This window comes from Marmota flaviventris, chromosome 17, assembly GCF_047511675.1.
Source record: "Marmota flaviventris isolate mMarFla1 chromosome 17, mMarFla1.hap1, whole genome shotgun sequence".
Lineage (NCBI taxonomy): Eukaryota > Metazoa > Chordata > Mammalia > Rodentia > Sciuridae > Marmota > Marmota flaviventris.
Window position 1 is genome coordinate 78,092,288 of NC_092514.1, and position 21,404 is coordinate 78,113,691.

At 52.5% G+C, this 21,404-nt stretch overlaps 1 protein-coding gene across 8 annotated transcripts in view; it reads right to left on the reverse strand.

The window, feature by feature from the left end:
- Nucleotides 1-16,285, reverse strand: part of B3gntl1 (UDP-GlcNAc:betaGal beta-1,3-N-acetylglucosaminyltransferase like 1) — a 40,424-nt gene extending 24,139 nt beyond the window's left edge. For 2 of the 8 annotated variants that reach the window (XM_027922205.2, XM_071603208.1), the window contains exons 1-5: nucleotides 16,198-16,285; nucleotides 14,266-14,382; nucleotides 14,071-14,170; nucleotides 6,020-6,084; nucleotides 235-300 (exon numbers count right to left, since the gene is read on the reverse strand). In XM_027922205.2, coding sequence (XP_027778006.2) covers nucleotides 235-300; nucleotides 6,020-6,084; nucleotides 14,071-14,170; nucleotides 14,266-14,382; nucleotides 16,198-16,245 — 396 coding nt within the window. In that variant the 5' untranslated portion in view covers nucleotides 16,246-16,285. Of the gene's footprint in view, nucleotides 1-234; nucleotides 341-774; nucleotides 834-2,596; nucleotides 2,865-3,621; nucleotides 3,891-6,019; nucleotides 6,085-14,070; nucleotides 14,171-14,265; nucleotides 14,383-16,197 lie in introns of those variants that run through there. The other 6 variants (XM_071603214.1, XM_071603210.1, XM_071603209.1 and 3 more) reach the window with 6 other exon arrangements.
- Between the last annotated feature and the right edge of the window lie 5,119 nt (nucleotides 16,286-21,404).

Genomic DNA, 21,404 nt, shown 5'->3' on the forward strand with positions numbered 1-21,404 from the left:
ATCTATCTATCTATCTATCTATCTTTGATCTATCTATCTATCTATCTATGGTGCTGGGGATCAAACCCTGACCCTCACACGTGCTAGGCAAGTGCCCCACCACTGAGCTACAACCCCAGCCCCCTTTTGGTCAGTTTTAAAGCACCCAGAGCTCCCCACACAAGGCGCGGCTCCTCACGCCCCCTGCGGGGAGGGTGCCTCAGTGCGGGGTTGGCTGTGGGGGGCAGTACTCACGCTGGTGGGGTGCTGAACGGCAGCCTCGTGTTGCAGCCTCACCCTCTCAGGCATCATCACGTCATCCTGGGGGAAGAGCACATTCTGAGTTCAAGATCACCACCACCTGCAACAAGCAGTAAGAAAAGGGAGACGCACCAGGAGTCAGGGAAGGGGCAGTCACACACAACCCACAGGAAGACCAAAGTCCTGACCATTCCAAGAGTGGCCGGAGGCTGAGCAGAGGAACTCTGTGCCTGTGGGAAGTGGCGTGGTCACTGGAACAGGGAGTGTGGCACTGTCTGGCTGGGGGGCCCAGCTCACCACGTGCTTAGAGGAGATCAAGGAAGACGCTGGGCCGTCCACAGTGCTCTGCTCAACACAGCCACTGTCCACCCAGAGCCAACTCTCTACAGCCACCCACATCAACTCAGACCCAGGGTGCGTGGAGGAGGCGGGACGAGGATGGCCACACATCCCTCCCTGAACCCAGTGCAAATCCCGCCAGCCAGCAGGCTGGTGTGGGTGGAGAGTGGCCTCCTGCTGCAGCGGCTCTCCCACCTGCGGTCGCAGGTCCAGATGTGGTCACGCAGGCACAGTTAAAGGCACAGACAGGTCCACTAAGAAAACCAAAAATAACGTCCTTGGGAGGATATTCATTTTAAATGGAGGAAGGTGAATTAAAGGACCCCTAGGGAGGCAAGGGCTGCCCAGCAGGAGCCAAGAGCTGGGCCTTCAGCCTCCAGGGCTCTCGCCAGCAGGCCAACACTGCCTCCTCTCCTCGTGAGCTAAGCCAACCCCAACCCCGGTTTGCCCTGCTGGGGACACGACTCCCACCACAACGGTGGGAAACACCGCTGTGTTAGGAAAGCGCAGACTCAGAGGGGCCACCAGTGGTCAGCACTAGTCAGAGCTGCAGGCCCCAGGACCCAGCTGCCAGCCAGGCTCTCCCTGTAGGAAGCCTGGGGGTCCATGGGCGGTGAACAGGGAGGCTCAGCTTCACACACACACACAAGGCCCAGCTGGGAATCACCTGGCCAGGGGTCCTCGGAGGATGCAGGCTCAGAACCACCCATCCAGAGCCCGAGGCAGAGCACACACCAGGTGGCACACGTGCTCCCACACCAGTGTGCTGGTCCCGTCCCTCACCAACCCCACAATCCGGTGCTGACTGCTGTGAGCCCTGGGAGACCTGGGGAGGTCCTGGATGCCCCCTCCTCCCCGTTGTGGGAGAGACCTTGGCAAAGCCTGTCAGGTCCCGCCATGGGCTTCCAAGAATGAGGCTCATGTCACAGAGACTGCCAGGAGGCCACCCAGGCTTCCGTCTCGCCACTGTCCTCCACGCGAGCCCCTCTCATGCTCCACCGACAGCCTGCTCCCCAAACCCACCAGCACCCTGACACTTCAGGGTTCCTCCCTCTTGAGCTCTGGGCCCAGGAGGCCTGAAGGCGTGGGGCTGGAGGTGACCACGCTCCCTCATGCTGAGGCTCCCTTTACACACTGTGGTCCTGCTCTACCCCCGGGTTCCTGCAGCAGAGCACAGGGGCGGGGAGGCCACCCACAGCCCGAAAGGCAGCTCCAGACCCCAGCATGCTGCCTTCCCACCGAGCAGCCTGCAGACCCTGGTGAAGGGCTCCACTTCAGAGGCCACCACAGCTCTGGCCCAGGGTCCCCACACTTCAGTCTGCCTCGGCTACAACTGGTCTCACAACCCCTTGGGCTCGAGGAGGAGGCTCACAGACCTGGGGAAACACTTCACTCTGAAGGTCACCCTGAGGGATGTGGGTACCAAGGGGACACCCGCTGTGCTGCGGGGGCCGGGGGGCTCAAGGGGAGGACACGGGCCATGGCTCAGTGCTGGTGGAGGCTATCAGGTGGGTACCACAGTTATCAGCTCAATTTCCAGCCTGACCCTCCCTGGAGGATGGGAGGTGCCACCTCTGCATGGCTTCCAGTGACCAGTCCCAGCCCAAAAAGCTGCCTCAGCAGAGCACAAGTTGTACCGAGCCCATGGGATTCAGGAGATCTGTGGAACCAGGGCAGAGACCAAAGGCTACTTACCAAACCACAGACTTCCAGGCCACAGCACACAAGACCAACACACAAGACCATAGAAACCCCAGGAAACCTCAGAACCTTCCAGAACGGGACCTCCAGGCCACAGCACACAAGACCAACACACACAACTGCACAGAATCCCCACGAAGCTCACAGAACCTTCTAGAAACATGGGACCTCAAGGCCACACCATGGAACTGTAAGACCAACACACACACATGACTATTTCATTATTATGAAAGTGAGATGCAGTTATACATTCAATGATAAGTCTATTTCTGATCATCAACACTGTTTCCTAAACATGTTTTAGTCAGCTTTTTACCTGCTGTTTCTAAAGCAGAGAAGGAGGTCTCTATCCGTGGGCAGCAGGCTCCACTCCTTGGGGCTCAAGGTGAGGCTGAGCATCATGGCAGAGTGTGGGTGGCGGGGAGGAAAGTAGCTCACTGGGTGGTCAGGAAGCAGAGCCCAATCTCCACTTGCCATATTCAGATATACACCCAAAGCCACGCCCCCAGAGCCCCACCTCCTCTAGCCACACCCCATCTGTTTCAGCCACCACTCAATGAATTCCAGCAGGTGATTAAGTCGCTGATTAGGTTAAGACTTTTAGAACCCAATGGTTTCTTCTCTGAACATTCTTGCATTGTCTCACATATGAGCGTTGGGGGGACACCTCACATCCAAACCAAAGAGATTTAAAGTTATATTTTGATTTTTATACTTTGTTGTACTTTGCTAACATATGTAGATTTGTGATTATAGTTACTCTATACTATGGATTCTAAATTTTTTTTAAAAAAAGTTAAATTTAGTTAATATAAGGACATTGATGTAACTGTAATACTATATTACAACCGGTTTTTAAAAAAACATTAGATGTATTCATGTTCTCCAAGCATACAAGTCTTTTAAAATGGTTAAGAGTATGCTCCTTACAGAACTTTATAACTTTCATTATTATGAAAGTGAGATGCAGAATTGACTTTATAACTGTTGCTGTTAATGTTTTGCAGAAGTGCTGCTTCTAATGGAGCAACCTGAGTTAATTTGAGATAATAAACCACCACCTACAGGACAGACAGAATATGAAGCTGACTTCCAGTGCTAATGCTGACCCCAATTAAATGGAACCATAAGACTATAGACATTGAAGTTAAGCCCAGTACTCCCACTTCAAGATTGGTGAAACTGGCCTGTTAAGACCAAATCCTGGAGACCAAAGTTAAGGCAGTAAAAGGACCAAGGAAAGAGTAGCCAATATTTTGGCCCTTGCCCTCTAAGGTCAGCCAGGACCCAGGGAACGACAGGACCCCTCTAAGGGCTGGCCCTACGACTCTGGTGACTCACCTGACCTCCTGATCAGGGGGATCAAGAGGACCCTGGAGAACAGGAAGCCAACCAGTGCACATTCTGCAAAGAGGATTGTCACAGGAGAGGAAAATGTCCCTGATGGTTCCAAGGGAAGCCACACATGGTCAGTAAAACCCTGACCCATCCTGGCAGATGGCACCACTGGTAGAGGAAAAGCCAAAGAAGCCAAGAAGCTTGTCACAAGTTCCCAAGAGTGACCCCTGACAAATCTCAGCTGACTCAGTCAATAGAAAAGAGGTCAATTTTGACCAGGTAGGTCTTAGACACTGGCAGGAGAGTATAACCAAAGCACAGCCAGACATGGACATTTAAAAGATAAAACAATGGTTCTTTACTTGAGAGGTACATTTTCAGTCCTCCTAAAAGTAAGTAAAACTGTGAGTTTATAAAGGAAGGGTTTTATGCAGGAGGGCCTGATGAATATCACAAAAGCTCTGTCAGAGTCACGGTTTGTTCTGAGCCAATTTGAGACCTATCTGTGCTTCGTTGGCTGATATGATTATTATGAGCTGCTGCTCGGAGTCCTCTTTTGGAGTTCGCAACTCGTCACTTCCAGCCTGGCAGCTTGATTTTAATCAAGACCTGGAAAGAAGACAAGCTTTAACTGAGCTGGGAAGGACCTCAGCAAGCCTCCTGATCACTGGTCGGCTATCTGAACTGCTCAGAGGGCAGAACTCATTACCATGGGCAGTTTCCTCCTCAAAAAGTTAACCCGTTCAGGACAGATGGCAGTACCAAAGGGTACGAGAACAAAACCGAAAATGAGACCAAAAGATATAAAAAGGGGGACTTGTGAGAAATAGAAGCCCAGTGGTCCATTTTCAGAATATAGCATTTAGCCTTAACTGGGATGTAAGATCCAATTGTAGCCACTTGAACTACAGCCCTTCCCTTTGCCCGCCCCAGTTTTAAAATCAGCCAATTCGTGGACTGTAACCCCAAGCCCCTCCTATCAGGGCAAGAGCCAGGGCTGCATCAGGGATAAAAGCAGGTGGACTGCCACCCAGGTGTGCTTGCTAGCCAGGGTGTCGCAGCCCTTCTGCAGGTCATTTGCCTGAGTAACGTTTGAGGATGTTCCTGATTCCTTGCAGCACATGGAAGGGCATGGGAGAGATCCGAGGCATTGGGATCTGAGATAAGAGAAGAGCAAGAAAGCCAGAGCTGAGGCTGGGGGCTATGAGCCCAGAGCAGGGGAGACCCAGCCTCTGCTTTTGGGAGCACTGCCGTGGAGCACGCAGTTTCACCTGGCCTCTCACAGGCGTGCCATGTCCCCAAACTCCACGTGCACCACCACTGGTACCGAGGTGAGTGTGAAGGGCAGAGCCCAGGCAACACAAGACGAGACGTTCCTTTGTGAGTTAGTTCAGCTGGGCCAGAGCAGACCCTGGGCACCAGGAGCCTCATCCGCCCCGCAGGAGCCTGGTGGCAGGGAAGAGCAAGGGTAAAACTTCAGGCTGCTGTGCCTAAAAGCAGATCCAAATCCAAATGTGCCCTGGCACAATCTGCTCACCCATACCATCACCAGGCTGCAGTCCGGAGTGCTCCCAACAGGCAACAGTCTCATGCTGTCTCCGGTTTTCTACCACTGCGTATTCGCTTCTTTCTAATTTTTGGTTGTACACAGCCTCATGTGCCTTAGTGCAGAGATCCTTTTCTGGGATACGAGCAGCAAGCTCCAGGAGCCCCACGCCTAAGCATCTCCTCAAGTCCCTGGACAGAATGCCCAGGCGCACTATCACCACTGACACCTGCCTGTTTAAAACACATTGCTAATTTAGTTTTCAAAAGCATCTCGCTAACTTCAATTGTACGTGATTAAACATTCATGTGTTTTTAATTTAATTTGTCTGACCTGGACCTCTGCAGGCCACCCATCGCTGTGCGTCTACATCCATGTTCCTGCCCACCTGCCCACTCTCATTTTCTCACCCACGTGCATGGGCTCTTCCCATTCAGCTGTGATCTCAAGTATCCCATCTACCAGCATTGTGCCACTTTATCTCCACTGGGTTTATACTCTCTCTGGTGCAGTTTTACACTTTTATTTCATCTATCATGGTTGATTCACTACATGCTCTGGCAATTAAGTAGCAACAACCCATCAACTCACCTTTAAGTCTGATCTTAACAGAGAAAAATGGTTTTCCAGAACCAAGCCAAGGGCTGGGGTTGTGGCTCAGTGGTAGAGCGCTTGCCTAGCATGTGTGAGGCACTGGGTTCGATCCTCAGCACCACAGAGAAATAAAATGAATAAAATAAAGGTCCATCAATGTCTTAAAAAAATCTAAAAAAATAATAATCAAGCCAAAATGTCCAATCACTACTCAACCAACATGTACACACTCATTATAAACACCACCAAAGAGGTACTTACTGAATCCAAGAAGCAAAGGTAAGACCCTGAGCTCTGTGCAATTGCTTGATTTTTAGAATATCCAACTGTTGGAAGAAAGAGAAAAAGTTCTAATAATTCAGTTTCCAACTGCATGAAGCTTAGTGTACTTTACACTCCAAGGAACCTAGGGACAGTGTGCATTCCCCAGTCGGGTCGGCGTTGGAAACCCACAGTGAGGACATCAGTGGAGAATGCCCACACACAGTGATGGACATCTTCCATGGACCCACCGGGCCCAGGAGGAGCTGAAACAAAGGGAGAGCGCCTGGGAGGAGTCCAGGGGTCTGGGGTCTGCTGCGGGGGCCGCTGCGCACTCCCAGCCTAACCGCCTGACAGCTCCTAGAGCTGCCACTGCAGCAACCACGGCCGCGGCCAGTGCCTGCCACCCTGAGCACACCCGCTCCGACGCGGACACCCGCTCGGATGGCGGCAGAGTGTGCAGTTCTGAGACTCCCCAGCTGGAGCTGCCCAAGTGCGGACAGGGAAACCAGAGATGCTCAAGAGTGAGCATGCGCAGCCCAGGTGGCACCCAGCAGCATGGACAGTGAGCACAGGGCGCCAGGCCAGCGGCAGAGGTGGGACACGCACAGCCCAGCCTCAGAAACAGTGGCCAGTGGGAGGGAGAGCCCAGGGCCTCAGGGCCAGTGGCCTGGCTCCCGGTCAGTTGCCGGGTATGAGAAGCCAGGGAGCACGGGAGGAGTAGGGTGTGGGGCTGGGCAGGGGTCAGCACAAGGCCTTCTGAAGAGAGGTGACATGCAGACTCCACAGTCAGCAAGCTCTGCCTGGACGCCACGGGCAGCGCAGGGCAGGGGAGCCACTTCTCCTGGAAGAAGGGCGCCCACATCCCCAGCAGAGCGTGCTAACAAGATGGTTTCAGTCTCCATGCCACCCAGAAGTGACACAGCCAAACAGGTGTGTGCAGGCTGAAAGAATAAACCTGGTTTCAAAGTTCAGACAAGTAATGGTCCCCAGGGGACACCCCAGTGTGTGACTGGGCCAGCCCTGGGCACTCCTGTCTTCTGCCATGAGGAGGGAAGCACCGGGCTGCCACATGGTCCTGTCCTGATCCTGGTGGCACTCGGCCAACTCCAGCACCACAGGGGACGTGCTGGTGCTCGCTCATTCTCGGAACATCCAACCAGAGAGGACCTTCTGCAGGGTTTCCACATGGCTGCAGTCTGTTTCCAGCATTAAACCCTAGTGCCTGGCCAGCGAATGACCTGCCACAGAAAGGAGCAGAGGAAATGACCAGGTGGCCACCTGCCGTGCTCCCAGCCAGGGGCTCATACCCTCAGGACACGCTGTGGCCAAACCCCAGCCACCCGAGCAGAGCAAAACAGAGCAGAGCCAGGTGGATGCCTAGACCAAAGCTGCTCGAGACGGGAGGAACAGGAAGGGGTCTGCACAGCACACCTGAGAGAGACAGCCGCCCTCGAGCTTGGCAGACAGGGAACCCGCCTGAACAGTACCACCTCAAGAAAGCCAGATGTTTGCAGGTCGCGCGCTCACCAGGAGGGTCTGACCTCCTCCGCAGGAGAAGAGCATGGGTCCCGCTTCAGGGGGACCTCAGCGGCTGGCATGCAGTGAGAGGTGTGTGGCTGTACTGACCTGAATCTTCACCTGTGTAAACCACAGCACTCCTGAGCACAGACCCCGGCCCACCCAGCCCTCCCTGCGTGGAACACATTCAGGGAAGTGCTTCTGTGAGAAGCTAGCAGGCACACTGCACGAACAGTGCACAGGGCTCCCACGCACGGTCCCCACCCCCAGCCTGCCTGGGAGGGGTCTTTCGTGAAGGCCAAATGAGCCTGGTGACCAGACAGGCAGTGTCATGGTCTGCCACCACCTTTGCTGTCATTCGCAAGGGAAGATGCACAGCCTCTCAGCCAAGGGTATCGAGGACCTGTGAACAGTTTCAGAAGCAGTTGGCTCTGCGTGCTTTGGTCCACAGCCAGGGTTTGTAGAGTTCTTGACTTCAAACCAAGTGAAGATGATGAAGACAGAAGTGAGTTTCAGAAAACATTAATGTCTTCCAGACACACAAGATGATGAAGACAGTGACGATGACAACGGCAGAAACATCACTGACCATTGTGGGTGCCCCCGGTGCTGACCAATCCTGGCCAAGGGCTGAACTTTAGAGCAGTAGCTCTCCACCCTGTTGTCCCTCAGAATCCCCTGGGACGCTTCTAAAATCTCAATGCCAGGACTGCACCCCAAAGGGGACAGCACTCAGCACTGGTTCCTAAAGCCCCAGGTGATTCCAACATGCAGCCAGCACTGAGGACCATTACTGCCAAAAAAGATGTGGCTCTGACCCAGGGAACCTGTCCACCATGACAGACCTCACCGGCCCCCTGCCACCTGTTCAACCCCAAGCAGCGAGGTCTTTGGGAAACTGTAGGTACTCTGATCTACTCGTGCTAAGAATACAAGGCTAACCATGAAAATAAAAACAAGAACGAAGACACAGACACACCTGGACCCAGCAGCACGAAACCTCAGAATTCAAGAGCATCAAAGGAAAAGGTACCTTTAAGACAACCAGAGTCAGACTGGCATAAGATTTCTTATCAGAACATGGGACTAGAAGATAATGAGGCAATTCCTTAAAATTCTAAGGGAAGAGATTTTGCCCTAGAACTCTAGACCTGGCCAAACTGTCAACTCAAAAGGCTGCCACAGCCAGGTGGTATCTCAAGTGTCAAACCAGCCACATTCCAGACACGGGATAGACATTACTAGACATTATCCGAGGCATTGGCTCCTGCAGAGTAACAAAGAAACATAAAAATAAAACCTAAAAAGAGAAACAAACAACAGCACATGAGTAGATACTGCAGGAAGAGGAGAACCAAGACCTGCTGAAGGGACGCTGCCAGTGGATGCCCACGAAGATGCGGTGCTGAGTACGGGCCAGGAGGGGCTGTGTGTGGGTGGACGCCTACCCTGATCCCCACCACGAGCACTAAGAGAAGGACTCACAAACACACAGAAAGGAAACAGACGGGAATCAGATGGCACACCCGAAACAACAAATGCCCCCAGAGGAGGTGGCGACGCAGGCTGCAGGGACGAGCGCTGTGAGACCCCAGTAGGCACAGGGCCGATGGCAGTGCCTTCCTTTCACAAGCACGTGGCGCCCCGCCAAGAGCAAGTGACTGCAGCTCCACCACCAAAGGCAAGGGTGGTCAGGAAGGGCGTCTGACACAGCAGGTAACAAAGGAGAGCTGGAGTGGCTGAGCTGGCTCGGACAGCACATGCACCAGGTCATCGTCACTGTTAGACAGAAGGACATCACGCACTGACAGGTCCGTCGAGGAGATACAGATCATAAACCACCCTCCAACAGGAGGGCCACCAAGCACAAGGAATGAGGGGAAGAGGACCAGGGAGAAGGACAGTTTTCCCCAGCAGCTGCAGCCCCCAGTGCCTCTTAATCTAGGAGGGACAGACATCCAGAGAGGTCCCAGAGAGAGCACCGCAGACCAGCAGCAGTACATGCTGTGCCCCAGAGCAGGAGCACACCCCCTCGGTGCACGGGGGCACCCTCCTGGATGCCTCGCGCCAGGACACAAAACAATCAACCAAAAACGTAAGAACGTCTCTCTGAGCACGGAAAAGTGAAACTCCAGATCAGTAACAGAAGGAAGACAAAATGCCGTAAGTGAACACTAAGCACCCCACTCTCACAGCCCACAGGTGGAAGAGGAAAGCGCTTGGGAAGTCAGAGGTGCCCGAGGCCAGGGGTCTTGGCCCCCTGACCTTGCACCTCCGGGAACCAAGAAAAGGGGAGCATGTGAAACAGACAGCAGGGCGAAAACAGTAAAGACACAAAGCGAGACCAGCTGGACAAGGCTGGCTCCTGGGGGAGAAGGACACAGTGACAACCCGGAGGAGAAAGCAAGAGAAGAGTCAGACGCCTGACGTCAGAGGTGGTGGGCCATGTTCAGAGATTTCTTATTTCTCGGCCCAGAGACACAGACACCTGAGTAGACTATCAAAGACAGAGCCTCAGGGGCCAAGTCCTCCTGAAGAGGAGCCTGGGACAGCAGCTTCCAGTGAGCGTCCCAGAGGAGGAGCACTGAGCCGCCCCAGGACTGCGAGAAAGGCCAGGAGAGCGCTCCTCTTCTCAGCTCCTCCTGCAGGCTGGGTGTGCCCTGATACGCAGCCACGCACACCGCACACCGCACACCGCACACCGCACACCGCAGGAAGGGGAATGGCAGTGTATGCCCAAGTCCCCGACAAGTACCAGCAGACTGAGTCCAGCCACCTAGCTCCACGCACAGGGCGTCTCGACATCTAGAGGCTTGGCACAGGAGGCCCAGCCAGGCCAGGTGTCATCAGCAGAGCCGGAGGCCACCTGGTCACCACAAACACAGCGGAAGAAGCCGCTGGCAGATCCAATCCTATTTCATGATTTTAAAAAAAATCTGGCGAAAATAGAAAAAAGAACTTCCCCTTCCTCATTTATAAAACCCACAGGGAACATCACATTTGATAGTGGAAGACAGGGCCGGCGTGGAGCACAGGCGCAGATGTGAGGCCTGGGTTTGACCGCCCCCAACCTGGGAAAGGATGAAAGGCTTTCTCTAAGATCAGGATGATAACAAGGGTGCCCACTTCCTTTTATATATTTATTTATTTATTAGGTTTAGGTGGACACAATATCTTTATTTTTATTTTTATGTGGTGTTGAGGGTTGAACTCAGCGGCCGCAGGCGAGCACGCTACCACTTGAGCCACATCCCCAGCCCAAGGGTGCCCACGTTCACCACTGCTATTCAACATTCTCTAGAAGCTTTAACTAAAGTAATTAAATAAGAAAAAGAAATAAAAAATCCAAATCAGAAAGGAAGAAGTAAAACTCTAAACAGGAAACTCTAAAAGCCCACAAGAAGAAGGAGGAGGAGGAGGAGGAGGAGGAGAAAACTATTAGCTAATAAGTTTAGAAAAATTTTAGGATACAAGATCAACACACACACACACACACACAAAAAAAAATCCTGGTTTTTCTATCTACTAAAAACAAATAGTCCAAATGGGAAATTCAGAAACGATTTACAAAAAAGTATCCCAAAGCTCTGGTAATTCAAACTGTGGTACAGCAGAAGAGCAGACACACAGACCAGTGGAGTAAAATTCACAGTCCAGAGAGGAACCCATACCTCTGTGACTGATTGGTTCGTGTGTGTGTGTGTGTGTGTAGTGCGAGGACTGAACCCAGGGCCTTGTGCACGCAAGCAAGCACTCTACCAACTGAGCTATGTCCCTAGCCCTGACTGATTTGTTCTTGAAAAGTAAAAGGACAGTCCAATTCTTAATCAAATGGTGTGGGAACAACTAACTACAGACAAAAGAGGAATTTAGACCCTCATCTTCTACCATTTATTATTATTTTTAAAAATTTGTACTAACTAGTTATACCCAACAGTGAATGCACTTAGACCCATTATACATAGATGGAGTATGATTTCTCATTCTTCTGGTTGTACATGATGGAGAATCCCACCAGTGCTCTCTCTGCGGTGCATCTGATAAAGATGCCTTCCCATTCTGTAGGCTTTCTCTTCATGTTATTGACTGTTTCCTTTGCTGAGAAGCAGTTTTTTAGTTTAATTCCATCCTACTTATTGAGTCTTGATTTTGCTTCTTGTACTTTAGGAGTCTTGAAGTCAGGTCCTAAGCTGACAGGATGAAGATTTGGGCCTACTTTTTCTTTTTTTTAAATAAAGGAAGTACCTTTTTTAAATATAAATATAAATATAAATATAAATATATATATATATATATATATTTTTTTTTTTTTTAAGTTTTTTAGGTGGACACAATAACTTTATTTTATTTTTATGTGGTGCTAAGAATCGAACCCAGTGCCTCATGCATGCCAGGCGAGCACGCTACTGCTTGAGCCACATCCCCAGCCCCTCCTTTTTCTTATATCAGGCGCAGGGTCTCTGTTCTAGCCCCTAAGTCTTTTTTGAAAAAAAAAACTTTTTTAGTTGTTGATGGACCTTTAATTCATTCATTCATTTATTTATTTGTGGTGCTGAGATTTGAACCCAGTCCCTCACACATGCCAGGCAAGTGCTCTACCACTGAGCCACAATCCCAGCCCCATAGTTCCCAAGTCTCTGGTCCACTCTGACTTGAGTTTTGTGCAAGGTGAGAGAGACAGGGGTTTAATGTCATTTTGTTACATGTGGTTTCCAATATTCCCAGCATCATTTGTTGAATAGGCTATCTCTTCTCCAATGAATGATTTTGGCACCTTTGTCTGGTATGAGATAACTGTATTTATGTGGTTTGTTTCTGTTGTCTTATATTCTGTACCACTGGTCTATGTGTCTGTTTTGGTGCCAATACCATGCCATTTTTTTTTTTTTTACTATGGCTCTGTAGTATAGTTTAATAAGGTCTGGTATTGTGATGCCTCCTGATTCACTCTTCTTGCTAAGGATTGCTTTGGCTATACCTCCTACCATTTATAAAATTCAAAATAGATCAAAGACCTATAAAAGAGCTAGAAATAGGGGCTGGGGATGTGGCTCAAGTGGTAGTGTGCTCGCCTGGCATGCGTGCGGCCCGGGTTTGATCCTCAGCACCACATACAAAGATGTTGTGTCTGCTGAAAACTAAAAAATAAAAAATATTAAAAAAAAAAGAGCTAGAAATATAAAGCTCTTCGAAGAAAATAGGGTAAATCTTCATGACTTTTATTTGACAATGAATGTTTTTTTAGATATAACTCCAAAAGCACATGCCACAAAAGAAAAAACAGATACACTGGATTTCATGAAAAGTAGAAATTTTTATATATCAAAAGATAATTATCACGGGGCTGGAGTTGTGGCTCAGTGATAGAGCACTTGCCTGGCTGTGTGAGGTACTGAGTTCGATCCTCAGCACCACACAAAAATAAGTAAATAAAAATAAAGGTATTGTGTTCATTTACAACTAAAAAAAATTTAAAAAAAAGATAATTATCACAAAAAGTAAAAAAATAAGAGTGGGAGAAAATGTGTGCAAATTACATATCTAATAAAGCTTTAGTATCTAAAACATATAAAAAGCTCCTGCAATCAAACAATAAAAGTCAAACAACCCAATTTAAAAATGGGCAAAGACTTAAAAGACATTTCTTTAAAGATATACAAATGGTCAACAGGGACATGAAAAGATGCTCAGTCACTGGGCAAATGCAAATCAAAACCACGAGAAGCTCTGCACCCACCAGGACGACGACTGTGATGACGATGACGACAACAACCACAGACAAGGGGACTTGGCGCCCCTGGGAGGTGAACAGTGCAGCTGCTGCAGGAACAGCATGGTGGCCTGTGAATCATGCCACTGGCAGTTCTACTCGAAGGCATACGCCCAAAGGACTTAAAAACCAGTGCTCAAGTAAAAACGTGCACCTGAATGTTCATACTAGCCCACTCCCAGGAGCCAGTGCCTCCATCAACGGATGGGATAAGCAAATGTGGCCTATGAAAAGGGGGAGCGCCAACACTCAGTGGCATGCACTGGACAAAGGGGCCAGGAGTAGGAGCTGCATGCCATTTTGACTGGCTTGGTGCAAGGCCGGTGCATGGGCGTCTGTGGGGACAGAGGGGGCTGCAGGCAGAGCACCACGTGCCAAGTGGCCCACAGAGTTTACTTCCCAGAGTCCCTGAGGCACTGGCGGAGGCAGTGTTGGTCAGGGCTGCCTCCCTGCGTTCTGGGGTGCTCCTGAGAGGCAAAGGACTCTCTGGCCTCCATCACAAGGCTCTTGAGACTCCACCCCCATGCCTCAGTGCCTCTGAATGGCCCCATCTCCTAACACATCACAAGGGGCGAGTCTGGGGGGCACTGACTGGGGAGTGGACACCAACACTCAGACCACAGCAAATAAAAACTGAGGTCCAGCTGGCCCTGAACAGGCAGCAGACCTAACCACCACCAGGATGCTTTCACCAGCATCTGAACAACATGAAACTAACTGCACTCTGGAGGTGACAAGGGATCATGAATCACTTACTCACCTCCTCGGGGAGAAGGAGACTCGTGGCCTCCAATGACCACCAGGATGCCTGAGTCCTCCAGCTTTGGTCTCCACTTTTCAATTATAGTCATAGACTTATCCTGGAAGTGGGACATTGGTAGGTCAGGAAACCTCCCTGGAAACAGTCCAGCATGAAATGTACGGGGCTGTCACCCACGAGAACGCCCATAGGTACCTTACTGGCATCATTGAACACAGACAGCTCCAGGGTGCCTGGGAAGTCCTGCTGCAGCACAGACTCCAAACACTCATCCAGCCACAGCTCCGCATTGTGGACGGGGAGGATGACAGACTGGAATTCAAAGGAATGGGTGAGCAGGGTGGGAGAGCCCAGAGGCCACCCGAATCACAGTGCCAGTCCTGACCTGAGCAAGACCCCCGGCACGGCTACGCGACACCAAAAGGAATGGGCCAGGAGCCAAGCCTAGCGTTCTTTCCCTGAACAGTCCTGTCAGCTCTCCCTGGACTCGCAGATGCTGGCAGAGGGGGAGAATCAAAGGGTACCAGGGACTCCCCAACTGGTGGTCACCTCAGGTTTTCAGTCTTGGTCAGAAACCACTGTTCTGGTTAAACAGGGATCCGGGTACAACTGGCTGGCCCCTGGCTGGGTGGGGCACCTCCGCCAAACTGAGGTCAGAGACTGCAACAAAGGGAGCCCTGAACACCCCCTGTAGGAGCAGTGTGTGCTGCCAGGCTGGTTGGCACTGGCACGTCCTTTCCTCAGGGAGCACCACAAGGAAAACAACTTGTCAGAACCTACCTCCTAACAACTACCACAGGAGACTGCCTTAGTTCTACACATTATCATAGTGAGTGATACACAAGAGGACCCCTCCTGAATGAGAAAGCCAACAGGAGCAAGGCCAGGCCAAGTCTGGACACATGGACGTCCACGCTGCTTAGCCACACATTAGATAACTCCACACAGACACGACTTTAAATCACTAAATCCAAACATAGTTAGGAACAGCTCACAGATGTGTGTTGAAAATACATTTCACAAAGTTTTTTACAAACAAAATGCCACTTGAGGATCTGATCCCAGTGACATCTCCTCTTGCTTATGTTTCCATCCATGAGTTCCATAATTTATTTCCAGATTAACTTTACTTAGGATTATCCTTTTTAAAGGAACAGGATATTTTTACTTTTTCAAGATCTATAAGATATGTGGATTCCTGTCAGTGATGCACCTTGATTAATCTGCCCCCAATTTCCGTAGCACTGGCACGAAAGATACAAGCTCTACATGGACCACAGCAAAGCTGTATCCACGTGTTCAATGCCTGGGTACCTGACTCCACGTCTGTTCTACTTCCCACACTGCAGCAGATGTGGGAAGCAGATCAGGGGTAGCCGCCTGGTGTGCAGGACAGGAGCTATGGGCAGAAGCACCAGGCAAGAGATCCCGACCAGGGGCTGGGGATGTGGCTCAAGCAGTAGCGCGCAGCGCGCTCGCCTGGCATGCGCGGGGCGCTGGGTTCGATCCTCAGCACCACATAAAAATAAAATAAAGATGTTGTGTCCACCGAAAACTAAAAAATAAATATTTAAAAAAATTCTCTCTCGCTCTCTCAAAAAAAAGATCCTGACCACAGTACAGTGCAGGCAGAAGCCTGGGACTGCAGCTCAGGGCTGGTGTGCAGGGCAGAACTGTCAGAAGTGGGTTTAGAGCCTAGAGCTCAGGGTAGTGTTCAGGGAAGGAACTCAGACTTGGGGCTTGGGGCAGTGAGCAGAGCAGAGCTCAGGCCTGCAGCTCGGGGTAGCGTGCAGGGCAGGAGCCGGGGCCTGGGCTGGAGGTGGTGCACCGGGCAGGAGCCGGGGCCTGGAGCTCAGGGTGTGTGCAGGGCAGGGTCGTCCAGCGGGTGCGCGGGGCAGCTCTGGGAGCTCTGGTAGATGCGCCCGCGCGCACAAGAGCGGTCGCCACCGGGCAAGGGGCAGTCCCTCCGCACAGGAGGTTCCCAGACTCGGGAAAGGAAGGGCCGCGGGGGCGCGAGCAGCCTAAGGGGACAGACCCCGCGCCACCACGCGCCCGCCTGTGAGACCGCGGAGGGGAGGCAGAGTGGGTAGTGGGGGCCGCCATCCCCGCGCCCCGGCTGGCACCTACCACCAGGGGCAGCTGGCCTGGCCCGACCGGGTCCCCCGGGCGCTGCATGGCCACCCCGCCGCCACCGCCACCGCCCACGCCTCTAGGCTGCAGTCGCGCTTTGGCCGCCGGCGCGTGCGCGAGCTGCTCGGGCAGGCGGAGCCGAGGCTGGGCCGCGTGCGATTGGCGGAGAGGCGTGTCGATCTTGCGGGGGGCTAGCGGTCGGCACCGCCGGGAGGAACCGGGCGCCGGCGCAGCGCCGGGTGGGCGGGGCTTCGGGCGCGCCGCGGCTTGGCCGGGGCGGTGGCCCGCGGCTGGGTTGCAGGGCCCCGCAGCAGGTGCGGCCCGCTGGCTGTTCCGTCCTCTTGGTGGGCCGAAGCCCTGCGCCCTCACCTGAGGGAGGTAATCGCGAACGGAAGTCTGCAGCTAGTGCCACGCGGTGAAGCACCTGGTGCGGGTCCCGCGCTGCGCCGGAAGGTGGTGCTGGAAATCCAAACCAGAGCCCTTCTGAGGTGGATGCGTGCACACTTAAAAGAAGGGCTTCCAAGTGCTGCGGGACCTGCGGGTCTGCGCGGAGCCCGGCCGGCGGCGCCTGGCGCTGCAGGAGGAGGTGGTGCACCCTCCAGGCGCGCAGCTCCAACCAGCCCGGTGGCAGGCTTCCTGCCCAGCGAAATTGAGGGCCTGGGCCCTGGGGGTGGCCCGGGGACGCGCAGCGCGCGGTGGCTGTCCCCCTGGTGGAGAAGGCCCTGGAGGGCCGGGTGTCCTGAGCACCTCCGAGTGTGGGAGGAGCGGTGGGCAACTAGACGGGCCCAAACAGGGCTGGGGCCTCTGACTACTCCCATGAGTGACCTACTTGCGTTCCTTTTGCAAAACAGCAGATTTTTCAGACCTATACTTGTGTCTCCAGTTTCTCCGAATGGTCATCTCAATGTATGCCTAGAAGTGTATTTTAGGGTGGCACATTTTGTTCTCCCACACCCATGGCTGGAGAACTGAGTGTGCCCACTAAGCAATGGCCCCTCTTGTGCCCTCAGGAGCGACCACACTTAAAAATAAGTAGCAGAAGGTGGCCAGCGCTTTAGAGGACTGCAGTGCTTACCCACTGAAACACCTCCGGGCAGGGAAGGAAGGCCTGTTTTCCCAGGGAGCAGCTATCCCTCGCAGTTCAGTGGAGAGCTGGAACCTTTAGTCCATCTGTTGGCTTGAGTGGAGGGAGCACATGGTGGCACCGAATCCAGTTCCCACAGGTGGACTCCAGGCATGCCCACACCTTTTCCTGCCCTGTGAACCAGGAAGTCCTGCGCCCCTGCATGGAACAGAGGATAAAATCTCTGTAGGTGGCTGAAGGGCCATAGAGCCACTCACACGGAGAGCCCCATAGTTTGTAAGATTTACTGTGATCAGCACCATGCCACCTCCTGGGTAGGCTGGCCTCATGCCAGGTTATGCTATGTGCACTAAACCTACTGAGTAAGCCACAGTTAATGAGCATGTCTGTAAGCATCACTTCCATGAAAGTCCTTTTCTTTTAGGATCATGGCTGGCACTATAGCTCAGCAGCAGAGTACTTGTCTAGCATGCATGAAGCCCTGGATTAGATCGCCATATGGCCAAAAATAAAAATAAATGAAAATTAAGGTCAAATACAAGCATTTTGCAAATTATTATAACAAAGCCAAACACATTTGAGCATCACTTCAGATTTTATGTCCCCCACCAAATTGCACCTTATTTGCAAAGCTTGTTCTGCAATTGAAATGCTTGTCAGATAAGTAAAACTGCAACCTTATTTTCACACTTACAGACTGAGAATTTATGTTCAAGGATCTAATGGTCTCTTGGATTTGGCATTTTAGGAGTAGATTCATGGCTTAGTAGAAACCAGCATTCTAGCTACCAGAATGCACCCTGGGTTCTAGATAAGGGGTCAGAGATAAGGAGTTGCAGATGGTTCGTGATGTTCAGAATTGAGCTTGGTTGCCTAAGACTTCTTCCTGTGCTTCTCTTGCAGCCAGAAACTTGCTTCCTACTGCCTCTGCCAGCACAAATTCGCCTAGACCAGCACAAATTCTCCTAACCCTTTTTTTTTTAACCTTTATTTTATTAATTTATTTTTATGAGGTGCTAAGAATCAAATCCAGTGCCTTGCATGTGCTAGGTGAGTGCTCTACCACTGAGCCACAACCCCAGCCCCATGGGCCCTCCTTTTTGCAAATATTCAGTGCCCAGAGACATTGCAGAAATGCAAGGTGGTAGGGCTGGGGTTGTAGCTCTGTGGTTGAGCAATTGCCTAGCACAGGTGAGGCCCTGAGTTTGGTCCTCAGCATCACATAAAAATAAATAAGAATACAGTGGCTCTGGAGGCAGAGACAGGAGGCGAGTTCAAAGCCAGCCTCAGCAAGGACAAGGTGCTAAGCAACTCAGTGAGACCCTGTCTCTAAAATAAAATACAAAATAGGGCTGGGGATATGGTTCAGTGGTTGAGTGCTCCTGAGTTCAATCCCTGGTTCAATCCCTAAAAAAACAAAACAAATGAAAATAAAGGCTAGATTCTTAAAAAAAAAAAAAGAAAAAGAAAAAGAAAGAAAGAAAAAGAAATGCAAGGTGGTAGCAGTGCTGTCCTTGGGACCGTGGGGTTGTTGGGCCTGAGATCATGCCCCTCACGATAGGGAGAGTCTCAGCAAGAGGACCAGGCATGGGGACTGACACTGACCCTGGGGAGCACAAGAAGGGGGACGTGAGGCATTGGCCTTTGCTTGATGGAGGTTGTATGGTCTTAAGTCAGAGGGAAGGAGGGCAGTGCTGAGGTTAGGCAAAGCCACATGGGCACCAGAAGGGGAAGTGACTCAAGCTCCTGCAGCCGCCTCCCTGAGAGCTCTTTGTCTTAATTGCTGCTGGTGTAAAAGGTTGGTAAAAACTGGCTGCACTAGAGGACTAGGTGCCCTGCCTGGGGCCTCCTAGGGAAGACCAGCTTGCGTAGTCTGAACTTTGTGTCCCCCAGACCCATACCTCAAACCCTGTTGGCCCCACCCAGGGTGTCCCCATCAGTGCTAGACCCGGCTGAGCAGGGAGGCAAGAAGCCTAGGGTCTGTAGCCTGGTCGCCCCCAGGATTAGGGTCAGGACACAGAGGATGGGCCAGGCTGAGGCTGATGCAGGACTGGAGCAAGGTTTGTGGCAGGGAACCACAGCTGTACACCCAGCAGAGAATTCCACACACAGGAGTCACTGTGTGGTGTAGATTTTAGCCTGGCTCTGAAGCGATAGGAGCCGACTGTGCTTCCAATTCTAGGTACCCCAGAAGGCTGGCAGCCCCCTTCATGGCTGCATTTGTGTGTGGCATGCCTGCATGGGGCTGCGGCACCCGGTCGTTATGGGCAGCCCGTACTGCACGGTCCCTTCTGTGCTCAGCAAAATGGTTCCTTCCTAAACATGAACAGGAAAGTGTCTCACCTGGGTTACAATGGCAAACTCATGGAACTCCTCAGCACGAGATGATGAACCTTCTGTGTGGGAGATAGGGTCAGGACCTCTGCGTGTCAGAGGAAGAGGAGGCCAGAGGACCCAGGCACCGTGGGGAGGGAAGAAAGGGCCTGCTGTGCTAGAGCAGGCCCCAGTTTCCACCCCTGCCATGACTCCCAAGGAGCCACCCCCTGGCCCTCCCAGCTCACCCTGGCAGCTCACTAGAGAACAGGATTTGCTGAGGCTTTGGCTGGGTCCATCCATGCTCCCTGAAGAGGCAGCCAGCTGCCCAGTGGGCACAGCCTCTGGACAGCTGGGACACTACCAGGGGTGAGTCTGTTGCAGGGTTCCTTGGGCCAGGGCACTGCTCATAAGAGAGGGCCCCTCTGAGCTGGAGTTGTGGACATGAAGTAAGCCTCTGGCTCAGGGCCACATTGGAACCTACCTTGTCCTGGCCAGGTGGCCCTGACTTGGGCAGCCACTGTGTCCAAGTGAATGTGCCTCCATCTTGGTAATGTGGAGACCTGGCTCATTGTACGGACAGAAGATCAGTCAGGAATGAAGGTGAGACAGCTTCCCCATGGTGTGTGGCTCTCATCTCCTGGGCCAGGCTGCTGAGCACTGAGTGTCAGCCTCTGCAGCCACTACCCTGCCCCTCCACGATCCTTTGTGGGCCTCTAGTCCCTTTGCTTCTGTAGGGCCCTTCATCCCTGTGCTAGGAGCCTGCAGCTTAGGGCAGTTTCCAGACAGCAGCCCACTTAGGGTCATGGGCTTATGTAGTGGCTGCAACCAGCAATTCCTACATTCAACACCTGGGTCCCTCCCGTGTAGGAGGCGCTGGGCTGTCAAACTTCTGGTTGGGTTTGCACCTCTGCAGGCTGTACTGAGGCACCTTGTGCAGGTGCACTGCACAGGATCATGGGCCTGCTCTAGCGTGACTGGGTGGGTTCATGAGCAAGCTGCACAGTGATTTGGGATGTCCACGTGCCCATGTGCAGGTATGCTGTACCGTGATGTAAAGCATGTTTCTTCCAGTGGGCACTGCCACAGTCTCGAGGGAACGGGACGATGGTTATGGCATTTGGGTGATAGGTGCTGGGTCCTGCAAGCACAGAGACCTTACCATGGTGGGGAGCCCAGGCCAGGCCTTGAAGACCAAAGCCAGCTTATCCAGCCACAGAAGGTACAAGGGGGACTTGAGGGCTCACCTGGAAGTCCACAGAGGAGCTGCGCGACTCAGTGGGCAACTGCAGTGGGGCTTATACTGCTGTGAAATGACGGGGGCCACCAGGCTGTGCCATCATCAGGAAGGGCCTGTGCTGTACGTGAACCACCCTTCAGATCCTGTGTGGCTCGGTGGTCAGTGCAGCTGGTCACATTCCAGCACGTGCAGCGACACCCCCGCTGGCCACCTGCACTGTGCCTGGGGAGGAACAGACCTCTGGGTCTATCCATGCTCCCTGAAGAGGCAGCCAGCTGCCCCGTGTGTTCACTGGTTTTCGCAGGTGCTCAGAGGCTATTAGGGCCCTTTGTGGAAACTCGCATTTTGGGTTTTGAAAACCCAAGTAAACCCACGGAACAGGACATGTCTTATCCCAGTGGACCTTGGGTTTCTCTGATGCCCTCTGAATTTTCAGGCTCCATATCTGGGGGCTTGGCCTAGGCATCCAGGTGAGACACACAATCCTGGACCCCCCTCAGGTTCAAGCCTCCAATGGGGCCAGAACCAGTCCTGCACCTGAAGCACCTGCTGCACACCTGGGGCATC